General features: G+C 34.9%; 2 protein-coding genes across 3 annotated transcripts in view; both read right to left on the reverse strand.

The window, feature by feature from the left end:
- Positions 1-20,479, reverse strand: part of LOC144440099 (glucose-6-phosphate exchanger SLC37A2-like) — a 31,497-nt gene extending 11,018 nt beyond the window's left edge. Inside the window, exons 1-8 of the mRNA XM_078129362.1 lie at positions 20,220-20,479; positions 9,242-9,323; positions 4,697-4,793; positions 3,797-3,875; positions 1,705-1,840; positions 1,060-1,136; positions 539-705; positions 43-92 (exon numbers count right to left, since the gene is read on the reverse strand). Of these exons, the coding sequence (XP_077985488.1) occupies positions 43-92; positions 539-705; positions 1,060-1,136; positions 1,705-1,840; positions 3,797-3,875; positions 4,697-4,793; positions 9,242-9,323; positions 20,220-20,296 (765 nt within the window). The 5' untranslated portion in view covers positions 20,297-20,479. The remainder of the gene's footprint in view (positions 1-42; positions 93-538; positions 706-1,059; positions 1,137-1,704; positions 1,841-3,796; positions 3,876-4,696; positions 4,794-9,241; positions 9,324-20,219) is intronic.
- A 1,508-nt stretch (positions 20,480-21,987) lies between these two features.
- The window catches only part of LOC144439699 (sulfotransferase 1B1-like), an 84,638-nt gene continuing 83,446 nt past the window's right edge, over positions 21,988-23,179 (reverse strand). For both annotated transcript variants that reach the window (XM_078128935.1, XM_078128934.1), the window contains one exon: positions 21,988-23,179. This exon is cut by the window's right edge and continues 11 nt beyond it. In XM_078128935.1, coding sequence (XP_077985061.1) covers positions 23,081-23,179 — 99 coding nt within the window. In that variant the 3' untranslated portion in view covers positions 21,988-23,080.

Consider the following 23,179-nt stretch of genomic DNA (forward strand, 5'->3'; position numbering starts at 1 on the left):
TAAAAGTGATGTTGAATAGCAGTTTTAGTCATTCTAACATACCGTATTACCAGACTCATGATCTGGTAATGTACACCCTACATCAGCTGGATCTGAAGATAAAACATTAGACAAAGATTAGTTTTACTATCAGTGGTGGTAGTGGTGGTGGTGGTGGTGGTGGTGGTGGTGGTAGTGGTAGTGGTAGTAGTAGTAGTAGTAGTAGTAGTAGTAGTAGTAGTAGTAGTAGTCACTGACAAAAAACTGCGATGAACAGTGAAAAATACATTAACACAGACATTTACAAAGTCACTGACATGCTGACAGACATGACAATATGGTAGAGACACTGACACTAATACACTGCAACACTATGATTGATATAATAACAACTAAACAATGATGACAAAACAAACACTGGTAGATAGACAAACTAATTGGTAATTTTCAAAAAGAGAACGCTCACTGCAAGATTACTCTTAATCTCTACATTTACTGAAATAGCAAAATAGCAAAGTTTCCCTTGACTTTGACATAAATAAATAATGACAGTACTTACGGACTATTAGAAATAAAAATATAATGATTCCCATCGTTGATATGATAACACCAGGTACAATAAAAGACAGTCCCCAGGCATCGTCTACAAATATACCAGCTATGAGAGATCCTAGGATATTGCCAACACTTGTATGGGAGTTCCATATACCCATTATAAGACCACGTCTGAAAATTACAACATTATCAAAGCTAATTATACTGCCAAACTTTGTCAACTATGGCACAGAAAGTTTTAATGTATGGTATACATAAATGAATTACTTAAATTTAACTTAATTTTTAACAACTGTGTTATTGTCCCCATAAATGATTTGTTGAAAATTTACATAAATTTACATACATATCAGGATCTGCATAGTTCGACACTGACGTCCATAGATAATTGACAATTTAAATAAATTAACATAAATCTGCATAGTTCCACATTGACACCCATGGATGATTGTTGACAATTTACATAAATTTACATACATCTGCATAGTTTGACATTGACACCTATAGATGATTAGGCCAATTTACCTTCCTTTACCAAACCAATTACCCATAACAGCTACCATACTAGGCCATCCTGTTGACTGGAATGCTCCTCCTATTATCTAGAATCAAAATCATACAAAACATTTCAAATTGTAAAAAATAAATTGACTGAAACAAAGTGAACATAATTTTTGGACTGGTTGAGAATACAACAAAGTTTTACTGCTAAACACTGGGAAAGGATGATTTTTTTCAAAGGTGGATACAGAACTCAGATATCATGATGTTTACGTTGAGTCTAAAAGCTGCCACTGAACAACACCCCTAATGGCCAAACTATACAATCTTTTGTCTTTCTAATAACCAGCATGTGACATCACCATAGTACATGTGTGAGGGCGCTGTTTCCTTTATCTCACTCAGTGTAGATGATACAAAGGCCCACTTACGATTGAGTTTAAACTTATGTGTGAAGACAGTTGTCTGACAGAGCTATCGAAAAAGTTGGTCAAGAAAAAATGAATGAATGATCTCACATAATCTTTATAACTCCACTGATACGATAACATTAATGTGATGACACAGGATTGAAACATGGCCGTTTACGTGCTATAACTTTAGCCACTACCATTACTACATGTACATCAATGTATACAAAGATGAAATAGAGAAAATAAAAGTACTTACCTGAACTACTATATAATATGGTAAAGTATGTACATTCCAGAAATAGCCCATTCCAAATAAGATAGTGAATAATCCACTCATTATCATACCAAATGTTAAGAAATATCTAAGATTTACTCTTTCTCCTATATGACCACTGAAATATAAAATATATTATTATTTAAGATGCAAGTCAGATAAATATAAAATATATTATTATTTAAGATGTAAGTCAGATAAATATAAAATATATTATTACTATTAAAGATGCAAATCAGATAAATATAAAATATATTATTACTATTAAAGATGCAAATCAGATAAATATAAAATATATTATTACTATTAAAGATGCAAATCAGATAAATATAAAATATATTATTACTATTAAAGATGCAAATCAGATAAATATAAAATATATTATTACTATTAAAGATGCAAATCAGATAAATAAAAAATATATTATTTAAGATGTAAGTCAGATAAATATAAAATATATTATTACTATTAAAGATGCAAATCAGATAAATAAAAAATATATTATTTAAGATGTAAGTCAGATAAATATAAAATATATTATTATTTAAGATGCAAATCAGATAAATATAAAATATATTATTATTTAAGATGTAAGTCAGATAAATATAAAATATATTATTATTAAAGATGCAAATCAGATAAATATAAAATATATTATTATTAAAGATGTAAGTCAGATAAATATAAAATATATTATTATTTAAGATGCAAATCAGATAAATATAAAATATATTATTATTAAAGATGTAAGTCAGATAAATATAAAATATATTATTATTTAAGATGCAAATCAGATAAATATAAAATATATTATTAAAGATGCAAGTCAGATAAATATAAAATATATTATTTAAGATGCAAATCAGATAAATATAAAATATATTATTATTTAAGATGCAAATCAGATAAATATAAAATATATTATTATTAAAGATGCAAATCAGATAAATATAAAGTAAATTATTATTAAAGATGCAAGTCAGATTAGGCATCAGCCAGATCTATAATATGTATAACACAGTGCTTTTGTAAATGACGATCAAAATAAATGACGGTTAGAACTGGTGGTTGAAAAGTTCTAAAGCCAGCCTTACTTCCAATCATAACACTTTCAATAATAGCATGAAACATTAACTAAAAGTATCTACATAACATGTATGTCAGAAAGTCTGAATGTACAAAAGAAAATAATCATGTGACAAAAAAGAAGGGAATGAAAATCAAGTAATGTCTAGTTTTGAATTCCTGTAGGTTCATAATCATTCAGTCCATGAGAATACATCATTTCAGTTCTGTGTATCCATATACTTCCGTATTGTTTCATTATTCATTTCATTAGTCTTTTTTTGTACAGTTCTAACTTATAGTGGAAGTCACATAATATAACTTAGGCTACAAATCAGTAGTTTAATTCTTTGGTGTTTTTTTTTTCATATTCACTGATTTAAGATGATATATATAGTAAATCTTTAGTGGAAAGTACATTTAGTGGGGTTTTATTTCATATTCACTGATTTAATATGAGATATATAGTAAATCTTTGGTGAAAAGTACGTTTAGTGAGGTTTTATTTCATATTCACTGATTTAATATGAGATATATAGTAAGTCTTTGGTGGAAAGTACATTTAGTGGGGTTTTATTTCATATTCACTGATTTAATATGAGATATATAGTAAGTCTTTGGTGGAAAGTACATTTAGTGGGGTTTTATTTCATATTCACTGATTTAATATGAGATATATAGTAAATCTTTGGTGAAAAGTACATTTAGTGGGGTTTTATTTCATATTCACTGATTTAATATGATATATATAGTAAATCTTTAGTGAAAAGTACATTTAGTGGGGTTTTATTTCATATTCACTGATTTAATATGATATATATAGTAAATCTTTGGTGGAAAGTACATTTAGTGGGGTTTTATTTCATATTCACTGATTTAATATGATATATATAGTAAATCTTTAGTGAAAAGTACATTTAGTGGGGTTTTATTTTATCACCAAGCACTTATCAGCAAAATTAATCCAAAAAGTTCTTGGAACATAATGAAGTATTTTAGATTTTGTTACCTGAAAAACATAGCGACTGCATAGGCAAACAAATAGGCCAGATCAAGACTTCCCAGTAATTCATTGGCATTGTCTCCATCTATGGCAGAGAAAAACAATACAATTAGAATTCTGTAAGAGATGATCACACAATGGGGGGCTCGCCTCGAAATGCAAATAAAATCTGAATTTTACTTTATGCTTCCTGAATGGTGCCCAGCAACATGAATAGCTATCATTCTTAGTAAACTGTAGACTTACTGAATGGTGCCCAGCAACATGAATAGCTATTATTCTTAGTAAACTATAGACTTACTGAATGGTGCCCAGCAACATGAATAGCTATCATTCTTAGTAAACTATAGACTTACTGAATGGTGCCCAGCAACATGAATAGCTATCATTCTTAGTAAACTATAGACTTACTGAATGGTGCCCAGCAACATGAATAGCTATCATTCTTAGTAAACTATAGACTTACTGAATGGTGCCCAGCAACATGAATAGCTATCATTCTTAGTAAACTGTAGACTTACTGAATGGTACCCAGCAACATGAATAGCTATCATTCTTAGTAAACTATAGACTTACTGAATGGTGCCCAGCAACATGAATAGCTATCATTCTTAGCAAACTATAGACTTACTGAATGGTGCCCAGCAACATGAATAGCTATCATTCTTAGCAAACTATAGACTTACTGAATGGTACCCAGCAACATGAATAGCTATCATTCTTAGTAAACTATAGACTTACTGAATGGTGCCCAGCAACATGAATGGCTATCATTCTTAGCAAACTATAGACTTACTGAATGGTGCCCAGCAACATGAATAGCTATCATTCTTAGCAAACTATAGACTTACTGAATGGTGCCCAGCAACATGAATAGCTATCATTCTTAGTAAACTGTAGACTTACTGAATGGTGCCCAGCAACATGAACAGCTATCATTCTGAGCAAACTGTATGTATTCTTCACCATCTAGTGGTATCTGACAGTTACGATGTAACACACTCTGTAGAAATCAAAACAATTTAAAACAATTTACGTAAATGTATTCCACGCATATAAGTGTATTGGACACTGTATCTGTCATGTAATGCCTAAAAATGTTGAACCCAAGTCTCTGGGCTATACTGTCAAGTCAGATAGGCAAGTCAGATAGCCAAGTCTCTGGGCTATACTGTCAAGCCAGTATGTCAAGTCAGATAGCCAAGTCTCTGGGCTATACTGTCAAGCCAGTATGTCAAGTCAGATAGCCAAGTCTCTGGGCTATACTGCCAAGCCAGTATGTCAAGTCAGATAGCCAAGTCTAGTCTATGGGCTACACTGTCAAGTCAGATAGCCAAGTCTATGGGCTATACTGTCAAGCCAGTATGTCAAGTCAGATAGCCAAGTCTATGGGCTATACTGCCAAGCCAGTATGTCAAGTCAGATAGCCAAGTCTAGTCTATGGGCTATACTGTCAAGTCAGATAGCCAAGTCTATGGGCTATACTGTCAAGCCAGTATGTCAAGTCAGATAGCCAAGTCTATGGGCTATATTGTCAAGCCAGTATGTCAAGTCAGATAGCCAAGTCTTTCGGCTATACTGTCAAGTCAGATAACCAAGTCTCTGGGCTATACTGTCAAGTCAGATAGCCAAGTCTTTCGGCTATACTGTCAAGTCAGATAACCAAGTCTCTGGGCTATACTGTCAAGTCAGATAACCAAGTCTCTGGGCTATACTGTCAAGTCAGATAGCCAAGTCTCTGGGCTATACTGTCAAGTCAGATAGCCAAGTCTCTGGGCTATACTGTCATCAGATAGCCAAGTCTCTGGGCTATACTGTCAAGTCAGATAGCCAAGTCTCTGGGCTATACTGTCAAGTCAGATAGCCAAGTCTCTGGGCTATACTGTCAAGTCAGATAGCCAAGTCTCTGGGCTATACTGTCAAGTCAGATAGCCAAGTCTCTGGGCTATACTGTCATCAGATAGCCAAGTCTCTGGGCTATACTGTCAAGTCAGATAGCCAAGTCTCTGGGCTATACTGTCAAGTCAGATAGCCAAGTCTCTGGGCTATACTGTCAAGTCAGATAACCAAGTCTCTGGGCTATACTGTCAAGTCAGATAGCCAAGTCTCTGGGCTATACTGTCATCAGATAGCCAAGTCAGATAGCCAAGTCTCTGGGCTATACTGTCATCAGATAGCCAAGTCAGATAGCCAAGTCTCTGGGCTATACTGTCAAGTCAGATAGCCAAGTCTATGGGCTATACTGTCAAGTCAGATAGCCAAGTCTATGGGCTATAATGTCAAGTCAGATAGCCAAGTCTCTGGGCTATAATGTCAAGTCAGATAACCAAGTCTCTGGGCTATACTGTCAAGTCAGATAGCCAAGTCTCTGGGCTATACTGTCAAGTCAGATAGCCAAGTCTCTGGGCTATACTGTCAAGTCAGATAACCAAGTCTCTGGGCTATACTGTCAAGTCAGATAGCCAAGTCTCTGGGCTATACTGTCATCAGATAGCCAAGTCTCTGGGCTATACTGTCAAGTCAGATAGCCAAGTCTCTGGGCTATACTGTCAAGTCAGATAGCCAAGTCTCTGGGCTATACTGTCAAGTCAGATAACCAAGTCTCTGGGCTATACTGTCAAGTCAGATAGCCAAGTCTCTGGGCTATACTGTCATCAGATAGCCAAGTCAGATAGCCAAGTCTCTGGGCTATACTGTCATCAGATAGCCAAGTCAGATAGCCAAGTCTCTGGGCTATACTGTCAAGTCAGATAGCCAAGTCTATGGGCTATACTGTCAAGTCAGATAACCAAGTCTATGGGCTATAATGTCAAGTCAGATAGCCAAGTCTCTGGGCTATAATGTCAAGTCAGATAACCAAGTCTCTGGGCTATACTGTCAAGTCAGATAGCCAAGTCTCTGGGCTATACTGTCAAGTCAGATAGCCAAGTCTCTGGGCTATACTGTCAAGTCAGATAACCAAGTCTCTGGGCTATACTGTCAAGTCAGATAGCCAAGTCTCTGGGCTATACTGTCATCAAATAGCCAAGTCTATGGGCTATACTGTCATCAAATAGCCAAGTCTCTGGGCTATACTGTCAAGTCAGATAACCAAGTCTCTGGGCTATACTGTCATCAGATAACCAAGTCTCTGGGCTATACTGTCATCAGATAACCAAGTCTCTGGGCTATACTGTCAAGTCAGATAACCAAGTCTCTGGGCTATACTGTCAAGTCAGATAGCCAAGTCTCTGGGCTATACTGTCAAGTCAGATAGCCAAGTCTCTGGGCTATACTGTCAAGTCAGATAGCCAAGTCTCTGGGCTATACTGTCAAGTCAGATAGCCAAGTCTCTGGGCTATACTGTCATCAGATAGCCAAGTCTCTGGGCTATACTGTCAAGTCAGATAACCAAGTCTCTGGGCTATACTGTCAAGTCAGATAGCCAAGTCTCTGGGCTATACTGTCATCAGATAGCCAAGTCTCTGGGCTATACTGTCAAGTCAGATAACCAAGTCTCTGGGCTATACTGTCAAGTCAGATAGCCAAGTCTCTGGGCTATACTGTCATCAGATAACCAAGTCTCTGGGCTATACTGTCAAGTCAGATAACCAAGTCTCTGGGCTATACTGTCAAGTCAGATAACCAAGTCTCTGGGCTATACTGTCATCAGATAACCAAGTCTCTGGGCTATACTGTCAAGTCAGATAGCCAAGTCTCTGGGCTATACTGTCAAGTCAGATAGCCAAGTCTCTGGGCTATACTGTCATCAGATAACCAAGTCTCTGGGCTATACTGTCAAGTCAGATAGCCAAGTCTCTGGGCTATACTGTCAAGTCAGATAACCAAGTCTCTGGGCTATACTGTCAAGTCAGATAGCCAAGTCTCTGGGCTATACTGTCATCAGATAACCAAGTCTCTGGGCTATACTGTCAAGTCAGATAACCAAGTCTCTGGGCTATACTGTCAAGTCAGATAACCAAGTCTCTGGGCTATACTGTCATCAGATAACCAAGTCTCTGGGCTATACTGTCAAGTCAGATAGCCAAGTCTCTGGGCTATACTGTCAAGTCAGATAGCCAAGTCTCTGGGCTAGTACATTTGTACATTTGTACATTTGTACATGTAGAGCACATGACAGGCCAACATTCTGTTAATGCTGGTAAAACCCTCAGTAGACATATGTTACCATTTAATATGAAAAATTGATAGAAAGAATCATTTTTTATGGTGTTATCATTGTTTGTTGACATTTCCCCTTCTGATCAATACATATATGTAACAGCTGTGTGATCTATAATCTGTATATTTGATATATTTCATTCAATTTAATTTATTTTATAAAATATATGTATAAATAGAATTGAGTTCATTAACCAGCACTCTTCTAATTCATTTCAGGTTCCAATCTTATCAACCTGTTTTCTAAGGTTTTTTTAATCAATACAAATTTTTCTTAAAAGGAAGCAACCAATCAAACAAAATTACTAAATACCAGTATTTCTATTTTGTACTGTGTTTTTTGTGCATTTGAATGTGACAAACATTGATTTATTAAAATTACTAAATACCAGTATTTCTATTTTGTACTGTGTATTTTGTGCATGTGAATGTGACAAACATTGATTTATTAATACCCATTTATGATGTACTGTAAACCTGGAAATTTTCACTAAAGACCTAAAAATACACTTTCGCTTATTTTACTAGAAAACAAAAGAGCAAAAATAAGAAGTGACTAAAGTGCCATCTTGTACATGAGCACATCATATATGTACCAGTCACTTTCTTGTCCTAATACAGTACATCTTGTAACTGTTTTCATTCTAGTGTTTTGTTCCTTGTTATTATTTTAATGACAATTTCTTGTCCTATAGATATATATAAATATAGGTTGGCTTAGTTGCTGCAGAAGGTCAGAAATCTGTAACATAGTAACTGATTAAGGGGGTTGGCTTAGTTGCTGCAGTAGGTCAGAAATCTGTAACATAGTAAATGATTAAGGGGGTTGGCTTAGTTGCTGCAGTAGGTCAGAAATCTGTAACATAGTAACTGATTAAGGGGATTGGCTTAGTTGCTGCAGTAGGTCAGAAATCTGTAGTATAGTAAATGATTAAGGGGGTTGGTTTAGTTGCTGCTGAAGGTCAGAAATCTGTAACATAGTAAATGATTAAGGGGGTTGGTTTAGTTGCTGCAGAAGGTCAGAAATCTGTACCATAGTAAATGATTAAGGGGTTGGCTTAGTTGCAGAACTTGAAATTCAGAAAACTGTCACAGACTTGGGTATCTGGCTTGACAACGTTGTTCATTAGAACAGATCAAAACAGCCAGTATGTAGAGTCAGAGGGTGAAATCTCTGGGCTAGTTAACATTTGATATCTCTAGACCTTCATTTCAATATTGAGGTTGAGAGGGGGATTTATTTGATGTTTATTGAGTAACAATTCCCAAGTGTCTACTATGTAATCTTACCTTGACAACACTGATAGGTTTTCTTGATAGATGATAACTTGTATAACCAAGAAATGTTAAAATAATCACCCACATACGATAGCTGAAACAGATGAAAACAAATTATCAACAGATTTGTAACAAATATACAAGTAAATCAACAAAATCCAGTCTTCTATCATGTATATGTATATAGTAACTAACCCTAACATCAAATATTTCATATTTCTCTCTATGCTACTCCATTTTCAAATAGGGGTTGAGGTTATCAAAATATGACATTAGAAATGATGTTTTATTCATTGTCACAATATGTTGCTGGTACAACAAATACATGTAGCATGTGTCCACTAATTTACCTAAAATAATACTCAATATGTATACATGTACAGGTAAGTAATGACGTAACTTTGACTGGCTTTAAGTCCATTATATGCATAGGAATAAAATGAACATATGGACTAATTTTAATCCTAATATTTTATACCGTACATTGTATGTATATTTATGTAGACGGGGATAATAAAGGATTTTATACAAACATCTGTCACATTGAATACTTAATTCAATTCTGTTCTAGTAACTGAAAATAGTAAATTTAATAACCATTTCTGTTGAAATGCTTTATTTATCATTCGAATGTACTTCTATATTAATATTCAATAATTTTAGGGATGGTACTATTATTAACCATAATAAGGTGGAGATAACCAGATATGATAATATTTGCATTTATATTTTTAATAATCTATAATAAATTAATGTTATTATTAAACCTAATACACCTTACGTTGCCATATTAATAGTAATCAAGGCCAGTAAAATAATTACATTGTGAATATTAGATTTAGATTAGACTTATGTAATTATATTTTCCTCTGTTCAGCCATCACAACAAAACTCGTTAAAATATTGAAGTAATGATTTTTTCTTTATTATGGTTGGCAATTCAAATAAGTTGGAAATTTGTTGACATGGTCTTCATTTAGGTGTATCCTGTTTTAATTACTCTACTGAGCTGTAGTGAATCACTTGATTAGCCAGCCAGGCTTTTTTGTTGGTTTGCCTGGCATGGCTATAGTAGCTGTAGTGAATCACTTGATTAGCCAGCCAGGCTTTTCTGTTGGTTTGCCTGGCATGGCTATAGTAGCTGTAGTGAATCACTTGATTAGCCAGCCAGGCTTTTCTGTTGGTTTGCCTGGCATGGCTATAGTAGCTGTAGTGAATCACTTGATTAGCCAGCCAGGCTTTTCTGTTGGTTTGCCTGGCATGGCTATAGTAGCTGTAGTGAATCACTTGATTAGCCAGCCAGGCTTTTCTGTTGGTTTGCCTGGCATGGCTATAGTAGCTGTAGTGAATCACTTGATTAGCCAGCCAGACTTTTCTGTTGGTTTGCCTGGCATGGCTATAGTAGCTGTAGTGAATCACTTGATTAGCCAGCCAGGCTTTTCTGTTGGTTTGCCTGGCATGGCTATAGTAGCTGTAGTGAATCACTTGATTAGCCAGCCAGGCTTTTTTGTTGGTTTGCCTGGCATGGCTATAGTAGCTGTAGTGAATCACTTGATTAGCCAGCCAGGCTTTTTTGTTGGTTTGCCTGGCATGGCTATAGGAGCTGTAATGAATCACTTGATTAGCCAGCCAGACTAGTAGTCATATTTCAACTATATATAAATACAAGAAAATGCAGCACACTGCCCTGAAATATTTCAATCTAAAAACCTGTAATGTACATGTACACCCAAATATCACAACCTACACATGGACACTGTACAATATGCTGGTACATGAGGTAGTCATGCATTGCTTTTCTAGGACATACAACAGCTGTTACTCTAGCACTTTTCATTACATGTAGGTGATCTACAATGATAAAATTATTATACTGGGAAAAAAAGCTCATCTTGTAGTAACACATTGTTTAATAGTACCGTAATACTACTTCAAAGGATTTCAATTGGTCTGATTTTTACACAAATAGAAAATAGAAACCATGAATAAATATTAGATTGATTGATTGATGTACAAGCTGTCTTTAAAATATAATATATAGTATAATAATTTACATGACTGATTAGTTAGTATTAGGTATTGAAATGTCACCAACTATGACCTGCAAAGACAGCTTTATACATACTATGCCACATAGGGCAAGTCAAGCATATGTCTACTGGAGTAGGTTAATTGAGAACTAGATATATTTCAATTTTTTATTTTTCATTTTTATGATGACCTTACAGCTTTCTACTTAACTTCTGACTGACTTTATCACTCTTTCAGACCATAAAATAGTGTAATTTCTGCTTCAATGTAGGTTGTGAAATAATTAGTGGTAGTCCAGGTTACATAGACTGCAAACCTTGTATCTACACTACCATAAGTAAGTATAAGGTGATAGTCTGCACTATCTGCTACTGATGGGACATAAAAATGTTTCAGTTCCAGCTAGTTGAAACAGTTCACTCGGCTAACTCTTACTTACTACCAGGCATAAAACTTAAATTCACTTGGCTAACTCTGACTTACTACCAAGTATAAAAGTTAAATTCACTTGGCTAACTCTGACTTACTACCAAGTATGAAAGTTAAATTCACTTGGCTAACTCTGACTTACTACCAATATAAAAGTTAAATTCACTTGGCTAACTCTGACTTACTACCAAGTATAAAAGTTCAAATCACTTGGCTAACTCTTACTTACTACCAAGTATAAAAGTTCAAATCACTTGGCTAACTCTGACTTACTACCAAGTATAAAAGTTAAATTCACTTGGCTAACTCTGACTTACTACCAGTATAAAAGTTAAATTCACTTGGCTAACTCTGACTTACTACCAATATAAAAGTTAAATTCACTTGGCTAACTCTGACTTACTACCAGTATAAAAGTTAAATTCACTTGGCTAACTCTGACTTACTACCAAGTATAAAAGTTCAAATCACTTGGCTAACTCTTACTTACTACCAAGTATAAAAGTTCAAATCACTTGGCTAAATCTGACTTACTACCAATATAAAAGTTAAATTCACTTGGCTAACTCTGACTTACTACCAATATAAAAGTTAAATTCACTTGGCTAACTCTGACTTACTACCAATATAAAAGTTAAATTCACTTGGCTAACTCTGACTTACTACCAATATAAAAGTTAAAATCACTTGGCTAACTCTGACTTACTACCAATATAAAAGTTAAATTCACACCATGTACATGTATAATAGAATTGTTTAGTTTGAAGAACAGAACATAGATAATAATAGAATTATTTGTCACAGACGGTGTATTAATGAAAATAGTCATTATTGTTACGTAATAATAGAGAGAGTAGGTCTTATTACTTGCATATACATATATTTACATAACAATAGAGAGATAGTAGGTCTTATTACTTGCATATACATATATTTACATAACAATAGAGATAGTAGGTCTTATTACTTGCATATACATATATTTACATACTAACTACAACTATTAATTGCATTCACAAAACACTAGATGTTAATTAAAACAGTGAATACTTTACATTATCATTAAATATTAACCAATTCTAAAGGGGATGTATTATACAATTTTAATGATTCTGAGGATCAATAATGTAGAGTTGGTTGATTCACTTGGATTTCAATCTTACGAAAAGAGTCAAAATAATATCAAATTAAGTAAAAAACACACCATAGTGATTAATTTTATGAAAATAGTGAAAACAATATCAAAAGTATTGTATTAATTAGGTGACTAATTAAACACACCATAGTGTGCTATACCATAATTAAAACAGAAAACAATTAGTATTATCACAGTATGGTTTACCGAACTGATGATGTGTTTAAAGTGACCATAGTGTGCTATACCATAATTAATATTTTCAACAATTAGTATTACCACAATATGGTTTACCGAACTGATGATGTGTTTAAAATGACCATATGGCCAACAAAAGGGTATTTATTTAGGTTTTTTAATTCTAAAGATAACTCTATCATGTTTTCCTACTTGATAAAACAATGTGAAATAACATTGATAAACTCAATAAATTATAAAAAGCTGACAAGTGTGAAGAAAGTTTGTCATTGCATGCATAAAAACAAATATTTTACAATTTATTGAGTTACAAAAAGGATGTAGTATATGTTATTTCACATTTTTTTTTTGAAGTAGGAAAACACAGTAGAGTTATTTTGTGAATTAAAAATTCAAAATGAATACCTACTTGTCATCCATATGGACATTTTTATTGGTTTGCTGATTTTTGGGTATGGACTCAAAAATCAATTTGATTGGATGTATTACACCACACGAATACACATATTTATCTAAGGTGATCAAATACATCTCATGGAACTCAAAATCAATTTGATTGGATGTATTACACCACACTAATACACATATTTATCTAAGGTGATCAAATACATCTCATGGAACTCAAAATCAATTTGATTGGATGTATTACACCACACTAATACACATATTTATCTAAGGTGATCAAATACATCTCATGGAACTCAAAATCAATTTGATTGGATGTATTACACCACACTAATACACATATTTATCTAAGGTGATCAAATACATCTCATGGAACCCAAAATCAATTTGATTGGATGTATTACACCACACGAATACACATATTTATCTAAGGTGATCAAATACATCTCATGGAACTCAAAAATCAATTTGATTGGATGTATTACACCACACTAATACACATATTTATCTAAGGTGATCAAATACATCTCATGGAACTCAAAATCAATTTGATTGGATGTATTACACCATACTAATACACATATTTATCTAAGGTGATCAAATACATCTCATGGAACTCAAAAATCAATTTGATTGGATGTATTACACCACACTAATACACATATTTATCTAAGGTGATCAAATACATCTCATGGAACCCAAAATCAATTTGATTGGATGTATTACACCACACGAATAAGGTGATCAAATACATCTCATGGAACCCAAAAACAATTTGATTGGATGTATTACACCACACTAATACACATATTTATCGAAGGTGATCAAATACATCTCATGGAACCCAATATCATGAGTAAGTCATTATATCTCAAAAATTACAATTACAATCCAATCCAATTACATCTAGTGCAGCTTTTGCAATAAAATTGAATGGGTACTGGTAACAGATATATACAGTGTGCCCTTTAATGATAGCCAAATTTTGTTGTTGTGGGTCAGTATGATAGAAACTGGCATTTCTTGGGGGTCACCACATAGCAAGAGAATTTTGGTGTGTCACTATAAATTGTGTGTGTCAGCGGCGCATCAAATTGGCTTAGATGGTACACTAGTCACCACTGTAGTACGAGATAGGGGAACACCAAATTCAGTGTGTCTCTACAAATTGTGTGTGTCAGCGGCGCATCAAATTGGCTTAGATGGTACACTAGTCACCACTGTAGTACGAGATAGGGGAACACCAAATCTGGTGTGTCTGTACAAATTGTGTGCGTCAGCCGTGCGTCAAAGTGGCTTAGTGGGTACACTACTACACTGGATATATGGTAACAGTTGGACAAAATTGGCTTAGTGGGTACACTACTACACTGGATATATGGTAACAGTTGTACAACATCTGATATAAACATTCATATTCTTGTAATAAACTGTTACTAGATTACAAAATTTACTCTTTGCACATAATCTCTTATAAATTTATGTATTTCCAGATAAATATAAAATGTTTGCCAGGTCTAAATTCACATTTAGCTGACAAATAATTAGTCTCTTTCAATCTAATTTGATAATTTGATAATTTGATAATTTGATAATTTGATAATTTGATAATGTTGGATAAGACAAAGTTGAAGGAAAAGTTACCAAATGACAGCTACAAGTATACGTAGAAATGTCAAAATCTGAAATCAATCAAAAATGTTATTTCATATCTTGTAGTAGTTGTAAACTCAGAAAATAAATAATTTACCTTGTATATTTCAGCTCAATCACACAGCCTACTTTAGTTGTTATTGTTTAGAAGACTGAGTGATTTAACTGAAATATACTACATAAATTATTTACACTCTGAGGTTGGAACTAATAAAAAAAAAACCCTTGAATTGTTTTGTAAAGTAGAAAACACAAAATGCTGTATCAGATCCGAGATAAGACAGTGAATAAACAGAGTTCACAGATCTGAGAGATAATGATTGTACTTTTACATGTAATAATTTTTCAAAATAAATGCATATAAAATGGTATTTCTATAGCAAGTTTAATTTTCCTACAATAATTCCTACGTACCTGTCTAAGACTGTAGCACGTCCCCATGATGGAACTATCAAATTAAAAATGTCGTATTTTTTTGCAATCATTAGTACAGGTGAACAGAATGACACAATAGCCACTTTACATCGATGTATAGGAAGTCTCACATTTCTCCAAGACATCAATAATTTCATACTGGTATGTACACTTAGATCCAAGCATAGTCCTCGGCAACCTCACCACAAATTGATTCATAGTACTACTAATGCTAGTCATTGTGATGTACTTATATTGAATTCACCGGTAACCAATAAAAAAGTCCACATGTGTTAACAGCTTTTATCCCAGTAAGCTCTTTAACAAATCAATCAAAGATATATTCCCTGGCATGTAGGTAGATGTAGAGAGGATCAGAATGGTATGCCTGTGGTGAGTCGTGGCAGAGCTAGCCTCACTTTGAAATTCCTAAACAGTCCACATCATCCACACACCATACTAGTATACACGTACTTGTAACACTATCCATACACTGATACAATACAATATAGTGCTGCAGTGGGACCAAAGTCATGCAGCTCATTAAATAAAGCCCTTTAACTTAGTGTAGATTTATGTAACATAGCCAACCCCTTAATCTGTAGTAATTCATAAAATATGACCAATTTTAATGTGAAAACTGGCTGATTTTACAGTTGAAAAAAAAAACCCATACTCAGATTCCTTTGATAAACGTTTCTGTGTTTTCATTAGGCCTAATAAAAAAAATTGTGTGGTTCCGGTTACATTCAATTTTAGAATTGGTGGGATAGGTAGATTTTTTTTTAATATTTTTTTTTTTTAATTTTTTATTTCATATGCAAGTCTCTAGTTCAGATAGTTACATTTTCCACATGATTTCACATGTGTATAGGCTTCTTCTCATCAGATGTACAGTCATTACAGATTGGAAGAAGAGTTACATAATATTTATTTAAAGTATCCACTATATTCCTTAGTTTCATCCCCACTTCATCCCAGTTGATGACTTAGGTTCAATCCCCACGTCACCCCAGCTGATGACTTAATTTTAACCCCACTTCACCCAAACTGATGACTTACTATCAATTCCACTTCAACCCAACTGATGACTTAGTTTTAATCCCCAATTCACCCAAACTGATGACTTACTTTCAATTCCACTTCACCCCAGCTGATGACTTAATTTTAACCCCACTTCACCCCAGCTGATGACTTAGTTTCAACCCCCACTTCACCCCAACTGATGACTTAAGTTTCAATCCCCACTTCACCCCAATTGATGACTTAGTTTCAACCCCCACTTCACCCCAACTGATGACTTAGTTTCAACCCCCACTTCACCCCAGCTGATGACTTAGTTTCAACCCCACTTCACCCCAATTGATGACTAAGTTTCAACCCCCACTTCACCCCAATTGATGACTTAGTTTCAACCCCACTTCACCCCAATTGATGACTTAGTTTCAACCCCCACTTCACCCCAGCTGATGACTTAGTTTCACCCCCACTTCACCCCAATTGATGACTTAGTTTCAACCCCCACTTCACCCCAATTGATGACTTAGTTTCAACCCCACTTCACCTCAATTGATGACTTAGTTTCAACCCCCACTTCACCCCAGCTGATGACTTAGTTTCAACCCCCACTTCACCCCAATCACTGTCGCATACATGATGTAATTCATTTGTATTAAAATCTTATAAAGATTAAAAACACTTAAAAAAATGTGTCAATTTAATTCATATTTAAATGCAATAAAGGCCCCTTATTAAAGCACTGACATTTCATATGTACATCTATGTATTACAACACAGTGGTTCTAAAAACAAGAGATTGCTAATATGCTGTTTTTACCACAAGAGGGCAGTATTGATAAAAAGTAGATACCATAATCTGAAATTTTATATAAACATGTCAAGATAGATTTGTGAAAAACATCACATACAATGGCTGAATGTTATGTATATGAAACCATGTCAACTTACTTCTGACATCATCATCAGACTGAGAGTGACACTTTCATCATTGTTGGCACTCATGCTATAACCATTAGTTAAATAAAGTGTGTGAAAATTAAAAATATATTTCACTCCAGTATGACATCACAATTACAAAACTTAAAAACATTGAAAGGCAAACTTCAGATAGGCATTGGTGCCGTTCACCAAGTCATTCAGACCATGTTTTGTTTTATTTGTCTGCTAGACTGTGAGTCTGTGTGCCTTCTAACAAAAGACAATTATTTTTAGTCGAGTCAAAATTATAAAAACTGTGTTTTCTTGTAAGTCATCACAGAGAAAGAGATTGGGCACAAAATTTTGACTTAGAAGGCACACTAATGTCAGAAATTCATTGACTTAATCCAAATCTCCACCAATTTTGACGGGTCAAAAGTAATTGCTGTGCATCAGTGGTATGTCAAATTGACTTAGAGGGCACACTAACACCAGACATTTATTGGCTTAATCCAAAGTACAAGTAAATCTCCAGTCACACTAACACCAGACATTCATTGACTTAATCCAAAGTACTAGTAAATCTCCAGTCACACTAACACCAGACATTCATTGGCTTAATCCAAAGTACTAGTAAATCTCCAGCCACACTAACACCAGACATTCATTGACTTAATCCAAAGTACTAGTAAATCTCCAGCCACACTAACACCAGACATTTATTGGCTTAATCCATAGTACAAGTAAATCTCCAGCCACACTAACACCAGACATTCATTGGCTTAATCCAAAGTACAAGTAAATCTCCAGTCACACTAACACCAGACATTCATTGGCTTAATCCAAAGTACAAGTAAATCTCCAGTCACACTAACACCAGACATTCATTGACTTAATCCAAAGTACTAGTAAATCTCCAGTCACACTAACACCAGACATTCATTGGCTTAATCCAAAGTAAATCTCCAGCCACACTTAATCCAAAGTAAATCTCCAGCCAAGGTGAATTCCTAGACTACAAAGTCTTGGTTAATGTTTAAGTGTTTGATCCATCTGAAGGACAAGTCTGTAAGACACTTGATTCTTTTTCACTTTCCTTGAGTTCTAAGAGTTGAGCCAGTGCAAACAACAAACATAAGTACTTTTGTACAAGAGGTTCGTTTTTAGTCTTGCTGTTATTTTCTTTGTTGTAATTTCTTTTCATACATATGTTGAGATTAATTGTTAGTTTTCAGGGCTCGAAATTAACAGTAGTCTCATGTCAACAGACTATCAATTCTTGTCATGGGACTACCATAATTGGCAGCTGGTAGCCTACTCAGACTACCACTGATTATGTGATGATTTAAACAATAGATTTAGATTTGAAAAATATTTCAATACCACACATATTTCCAATAAAGAAAATCTATTTTCAATTCAGAAATATTTAAAGGACTATTGGTCTCCAGCCTTGGACTACCACTTTCTGAATTGGTAATCCACTGGGTCGGAGTACCACAGATAAAAGTTAATTTTGAGTCCTGGATTTTCATTAACTCCCTAGATCTAGAACTCAGGTGAAAAGTATTGCAGGCATCATAAATTGACAACAAAATTAGTGTTTGCATCTGTAATCTCAATTGAGGAATTCACTCATTTTTGTCACTAACATACTATTAGTAAATGAGAAAGAGAAAAATAAACCAGAGTGAGGACTCAAACCAGAGACCTCCAGAGTCAGATCACTTGAAGGAGCCACTACCAACTGTGTTACCCAGGCCGATATCCACAGACTCTACCACACTCTCCCTTTTAACTTTGGGAAACCAAACCAAACCACAAGCTACACTGCAGACAGCATACACTGACCAATGTCAAAAGTAGTCATGCCAAACCAAACCACAAGCTACACTGCAGACAGCGTACACTGACTAATGTCAAAAGTAGTCATGCCAAACCAAACCAAACCACAAGCTACACTGCAGACAGCGTACGCTGATCAATATCAAAAGTAGTCATGCCAAACCAAACCACAAGCTACGCTGCAGACAGCATATGCTGACCAATGTCAAAAGTTGTCATGCCAAACCAAACCACAAGCTACACTGCAGACAGCGTACACTGACCAATGTCAAAAGTTGTCATGCCAAACAGTAAAGGATTAATATGGAAATAAAAATCACTGTTGTGATTATCATAAAAATTAGTATTATCATATTACCAGCATCTCTACTTTTAAAGTCATCACATTCACAAATCTTTTTTGACATGACCACAAGCTACAATACACCAATATATTACCCATGTAGTAAATACAATAATTCTGACAAGGTGACAATACAGTAGGGGAATACCCTCAACTAATATTACATTGTATATGATGTGTCTTGTACATGCCAACTGGGGGAAAGTGTAACAGACAAGGGCCATTCAATATGACAATTTACTGTGATTACCACTAACCTCCTTCTCCCCCCCCCCCCTCCCCCATGATAGGTTAAAGTAAGATGATTTCGTAAAGATTTTACATCTTTTAAGAAAGTCTTCGACACAGACATGCTGCGGTGCCCACCATGGCACAATCACAGTTCATCTATCACATAGAGGGACTGTGGTACAATACACCACAGTCTACCATTTATGGTACAGCTACGTACGTACTACGGTAGTTGCTACGACTATTACTATTACCAGATTTCGTCGAATCGCTGAACACAATTTTAGAATATCACAACCACACATTGGTCTGATTTCACCCTTTCACTTTTGTAGAAATACAACACATCTAACAATGGTTGAACTTACCTCTGATTCCTACATTCCCCAGAGTATTGAGGTGTCAAACGTTGTAACAACCGAATCCCTAAACCCGGAACCGCCATCTTGATGATACGTTTCTAGTAGTTTGGGTGAAACGACTTTGGGTGACAATATTGTTTAACTCTGAGAGTTTTGCTGTGTTTTAGGTTGTGCTCTGACACGGAAAACTGTCAAAGTGAACAGGTCATCATCTCGGCTAAAATGAATCTTCACCGTTAGCTCACTGATACACACAACGCTGGTGACAATGTCCACTTCACACTTGACAGACAACCGATTGTTTAGACGATCGACCTTGTGGAGGTATCACATGATCAGCAGCTGACTAGGCTGTGCTCGGCCTGCACCGGCCTGTGGATTTGTGAATGACTCTGAGGGCGCTCTCTCTCTCTCTCTCTCTCTCTCTCTCTCTCTCTCTCTCTCTCTCTCTCTCTCTCTCTCTCTCTCTCTCTCTCTCTCTCTCTCTCTCTCTCTCTCCATACTGGCACAGGACACAGTTGAGTTTACGTTATTTTGATATTGCATATACCTATGCAAATATTTAAATTGGTTATTATAACTTGCACAGTTCATATTTCTAATTAGACTGCCAATGGTTCCTAGCTTGTGAGGTGTTTTTTTTTCAAATAAAAGGGCCGGGCATTTTTAACCGACGGATGGAGGTGGGGTGTCATTTTGAAAAATACCACTTGAAGTTGAGGGGTATTTTGGAAAACATACACTGATCCCTATACACTAAATCAAATAGGCCGCAACGTCCCAGCCATGCCAGGTAAAACAAACTTATGACCTTCTAGGCCACGAGACGTATTACTGAAATGGAGTGTAATGGTGTAGTGTAATGGTGTAGTGTAATGGTGATGGCATTGGAGATATATAATTGAAATAATCTGTAAACGAGAAGTACATGTAAATTAATGTATTTCTAAATTTGAATATTATAATAATTCTTTATTACTAAACAACATGCTGTGGAAAGCATGGCATAGTAAAAACAATACTGTCAATTAATATACAATTAAAGTATGCAGAGCAAACAACATTTTGGCTCTAGTAAAAAAGTCAAGTTTCTGGAAAGTGAAATATTCAGATCTTTGAACAATCATTTGTTGGTCAGACGTTATAAAATCATTCTTATAATTATTAAAAAATCATTCATTAGATGCTGAGATTACAATGTACTCATATTTTCATCATGTATTTATTTATTTATTTATTTATTTATTTTCTGCATCCCTTTTATATCAGGGGCTCACTAAAAACAGGAGCAGCATTTACATAGAAGTCAAATACATACAAAAAAAATTAAATATCATGTTAAAATAGCAACTAATAACATGTATTACACCATATAAAGCTTAATTTCCAGCCTCGTTTACCCAGGGACTGACAGTTCGAGTTCCAGTCCCACTCTCAGTATCCATTTATAAACGATCGAGCACCCCCAAAGACAAGTCTAGATAATCAAGTTTACTCCATTCTGAGTTTATACACCTGCTAATAACCCAAACGAGTAGAAACACACACTGTGTAGAAGTCATAGAGAATATACGGAACATCCACTTTGACAACATCTTTCAACTCGGTAACAAACTTGTACAGGGAGGCTGTATAAATATGGTATATAGAGTTATTTATACTCCATATTTATTCCCGGGGATGTAGAAAGCCAAGTAGGTACGCTGTCTAGTAAGAAGGATGATAGTCAGGTATAGGTCAAAGGTGAGGTACAGGTTGGATAAAGGTGAATAAAGTCGACTTCTCATAGAGTGCAGAGAGAAGGGCGAAGAAGCAATTATTTTTTTAAATTTTTTTTAAATTTTATTTATTAACCATCCAACAGGCATTGGCCCAATAACAGGAAAGTTCAGTGTTAATACAGGAGGAGTACCCGGGGAAAACCTGCGTTGTTCGGTAGAGTCAAACTGAACGACACTTTTCTTACTTACAGCGTGGTAAATTTAATGAAATCCAGCCAACTGGCGGGTTCGAACCCAGGCTGCAGAGGTAAGAGGCGTACGAGCTAACTGCTCGGCCACCGACAACCCAATTATGCAGACTTACATATCTACTATCACGAATCTGTGAAAATTCAATTTTAAATCACAGAAGTAAAATCAATATGAAAATTGGAATATTTATTTTTCAATTGTGATCTTGGATTCGGAAATCCAAATTTATACAATAGTGTGTTTCTTGTCTTTTTAATTTGTAAATTGTGCGTTTTGAGGAGTTAATGTAAAATTTGAATTATTTTTCGAATTCTTACTTTCCACCTAATTTTTTTCTGTAAACTACACTGCATAACAGACTGAAAGCTTCATTGCAGTTTATTCTCCTGTAATAACCCGTATTTACTCCGTGTTTAATCATTGATGTTGGCGAGAGACCTCTGTCGAACGGGCATGGTTAAATATTGATCGTGAATAGGGTCTAGAAGCGCCACCAACGATGAATCTTTCAGTCTGTATAACGAGAAATTAACTGGGCTCATAAATTAAAATAGACTTCCTGACATTCTAAACTGTTGTTCTGTATTGTTATTTTAGTTCAAAATATACGTGACGTTGTTAGTCTAAATGTACTCGTCATGCGTTCTGCCTTATTGAATATAAGCTTAATTCTAAACACCTATATTATTATCATGTATTGATATTGTTGGGGTATCACCACGCTAAAATGTCATAGGAAAATATCCAACCGCTACAGAGGCAAGAGATGTCTTCTGCATCATTCTTTAACATAGTCTTGTGCTTGTCAGTGAAGTTATTTTCTTGTTATTCAACTGGGGGATTAGTTTGACGTTTTTTTCCTACTCGATGTAGTGATGACAACAGCCCACATATTTACTCATATTTGTATTTGAGATCCAAATCTTTCAACTTTTCTTTGTAAACAGCATCAGTATGTTCACTCTGGGCTACTGTAAACTGTGTTTTCCAACC

Source organism: Glandiceps talaboti, chromosome 9, assembly GCF_964340395.1.
Source record: "Glandiceps talaboti chromosome 9, keGlaTala1.1, whole genome shotgun sequence".
In the NCBI taxonomy this organism is placed as follows: Eukaryota; Metazoa; Hemichordata; class Enteropneusta; family Spengelidae; genus Glandiceps; species Glandiceps talaboti.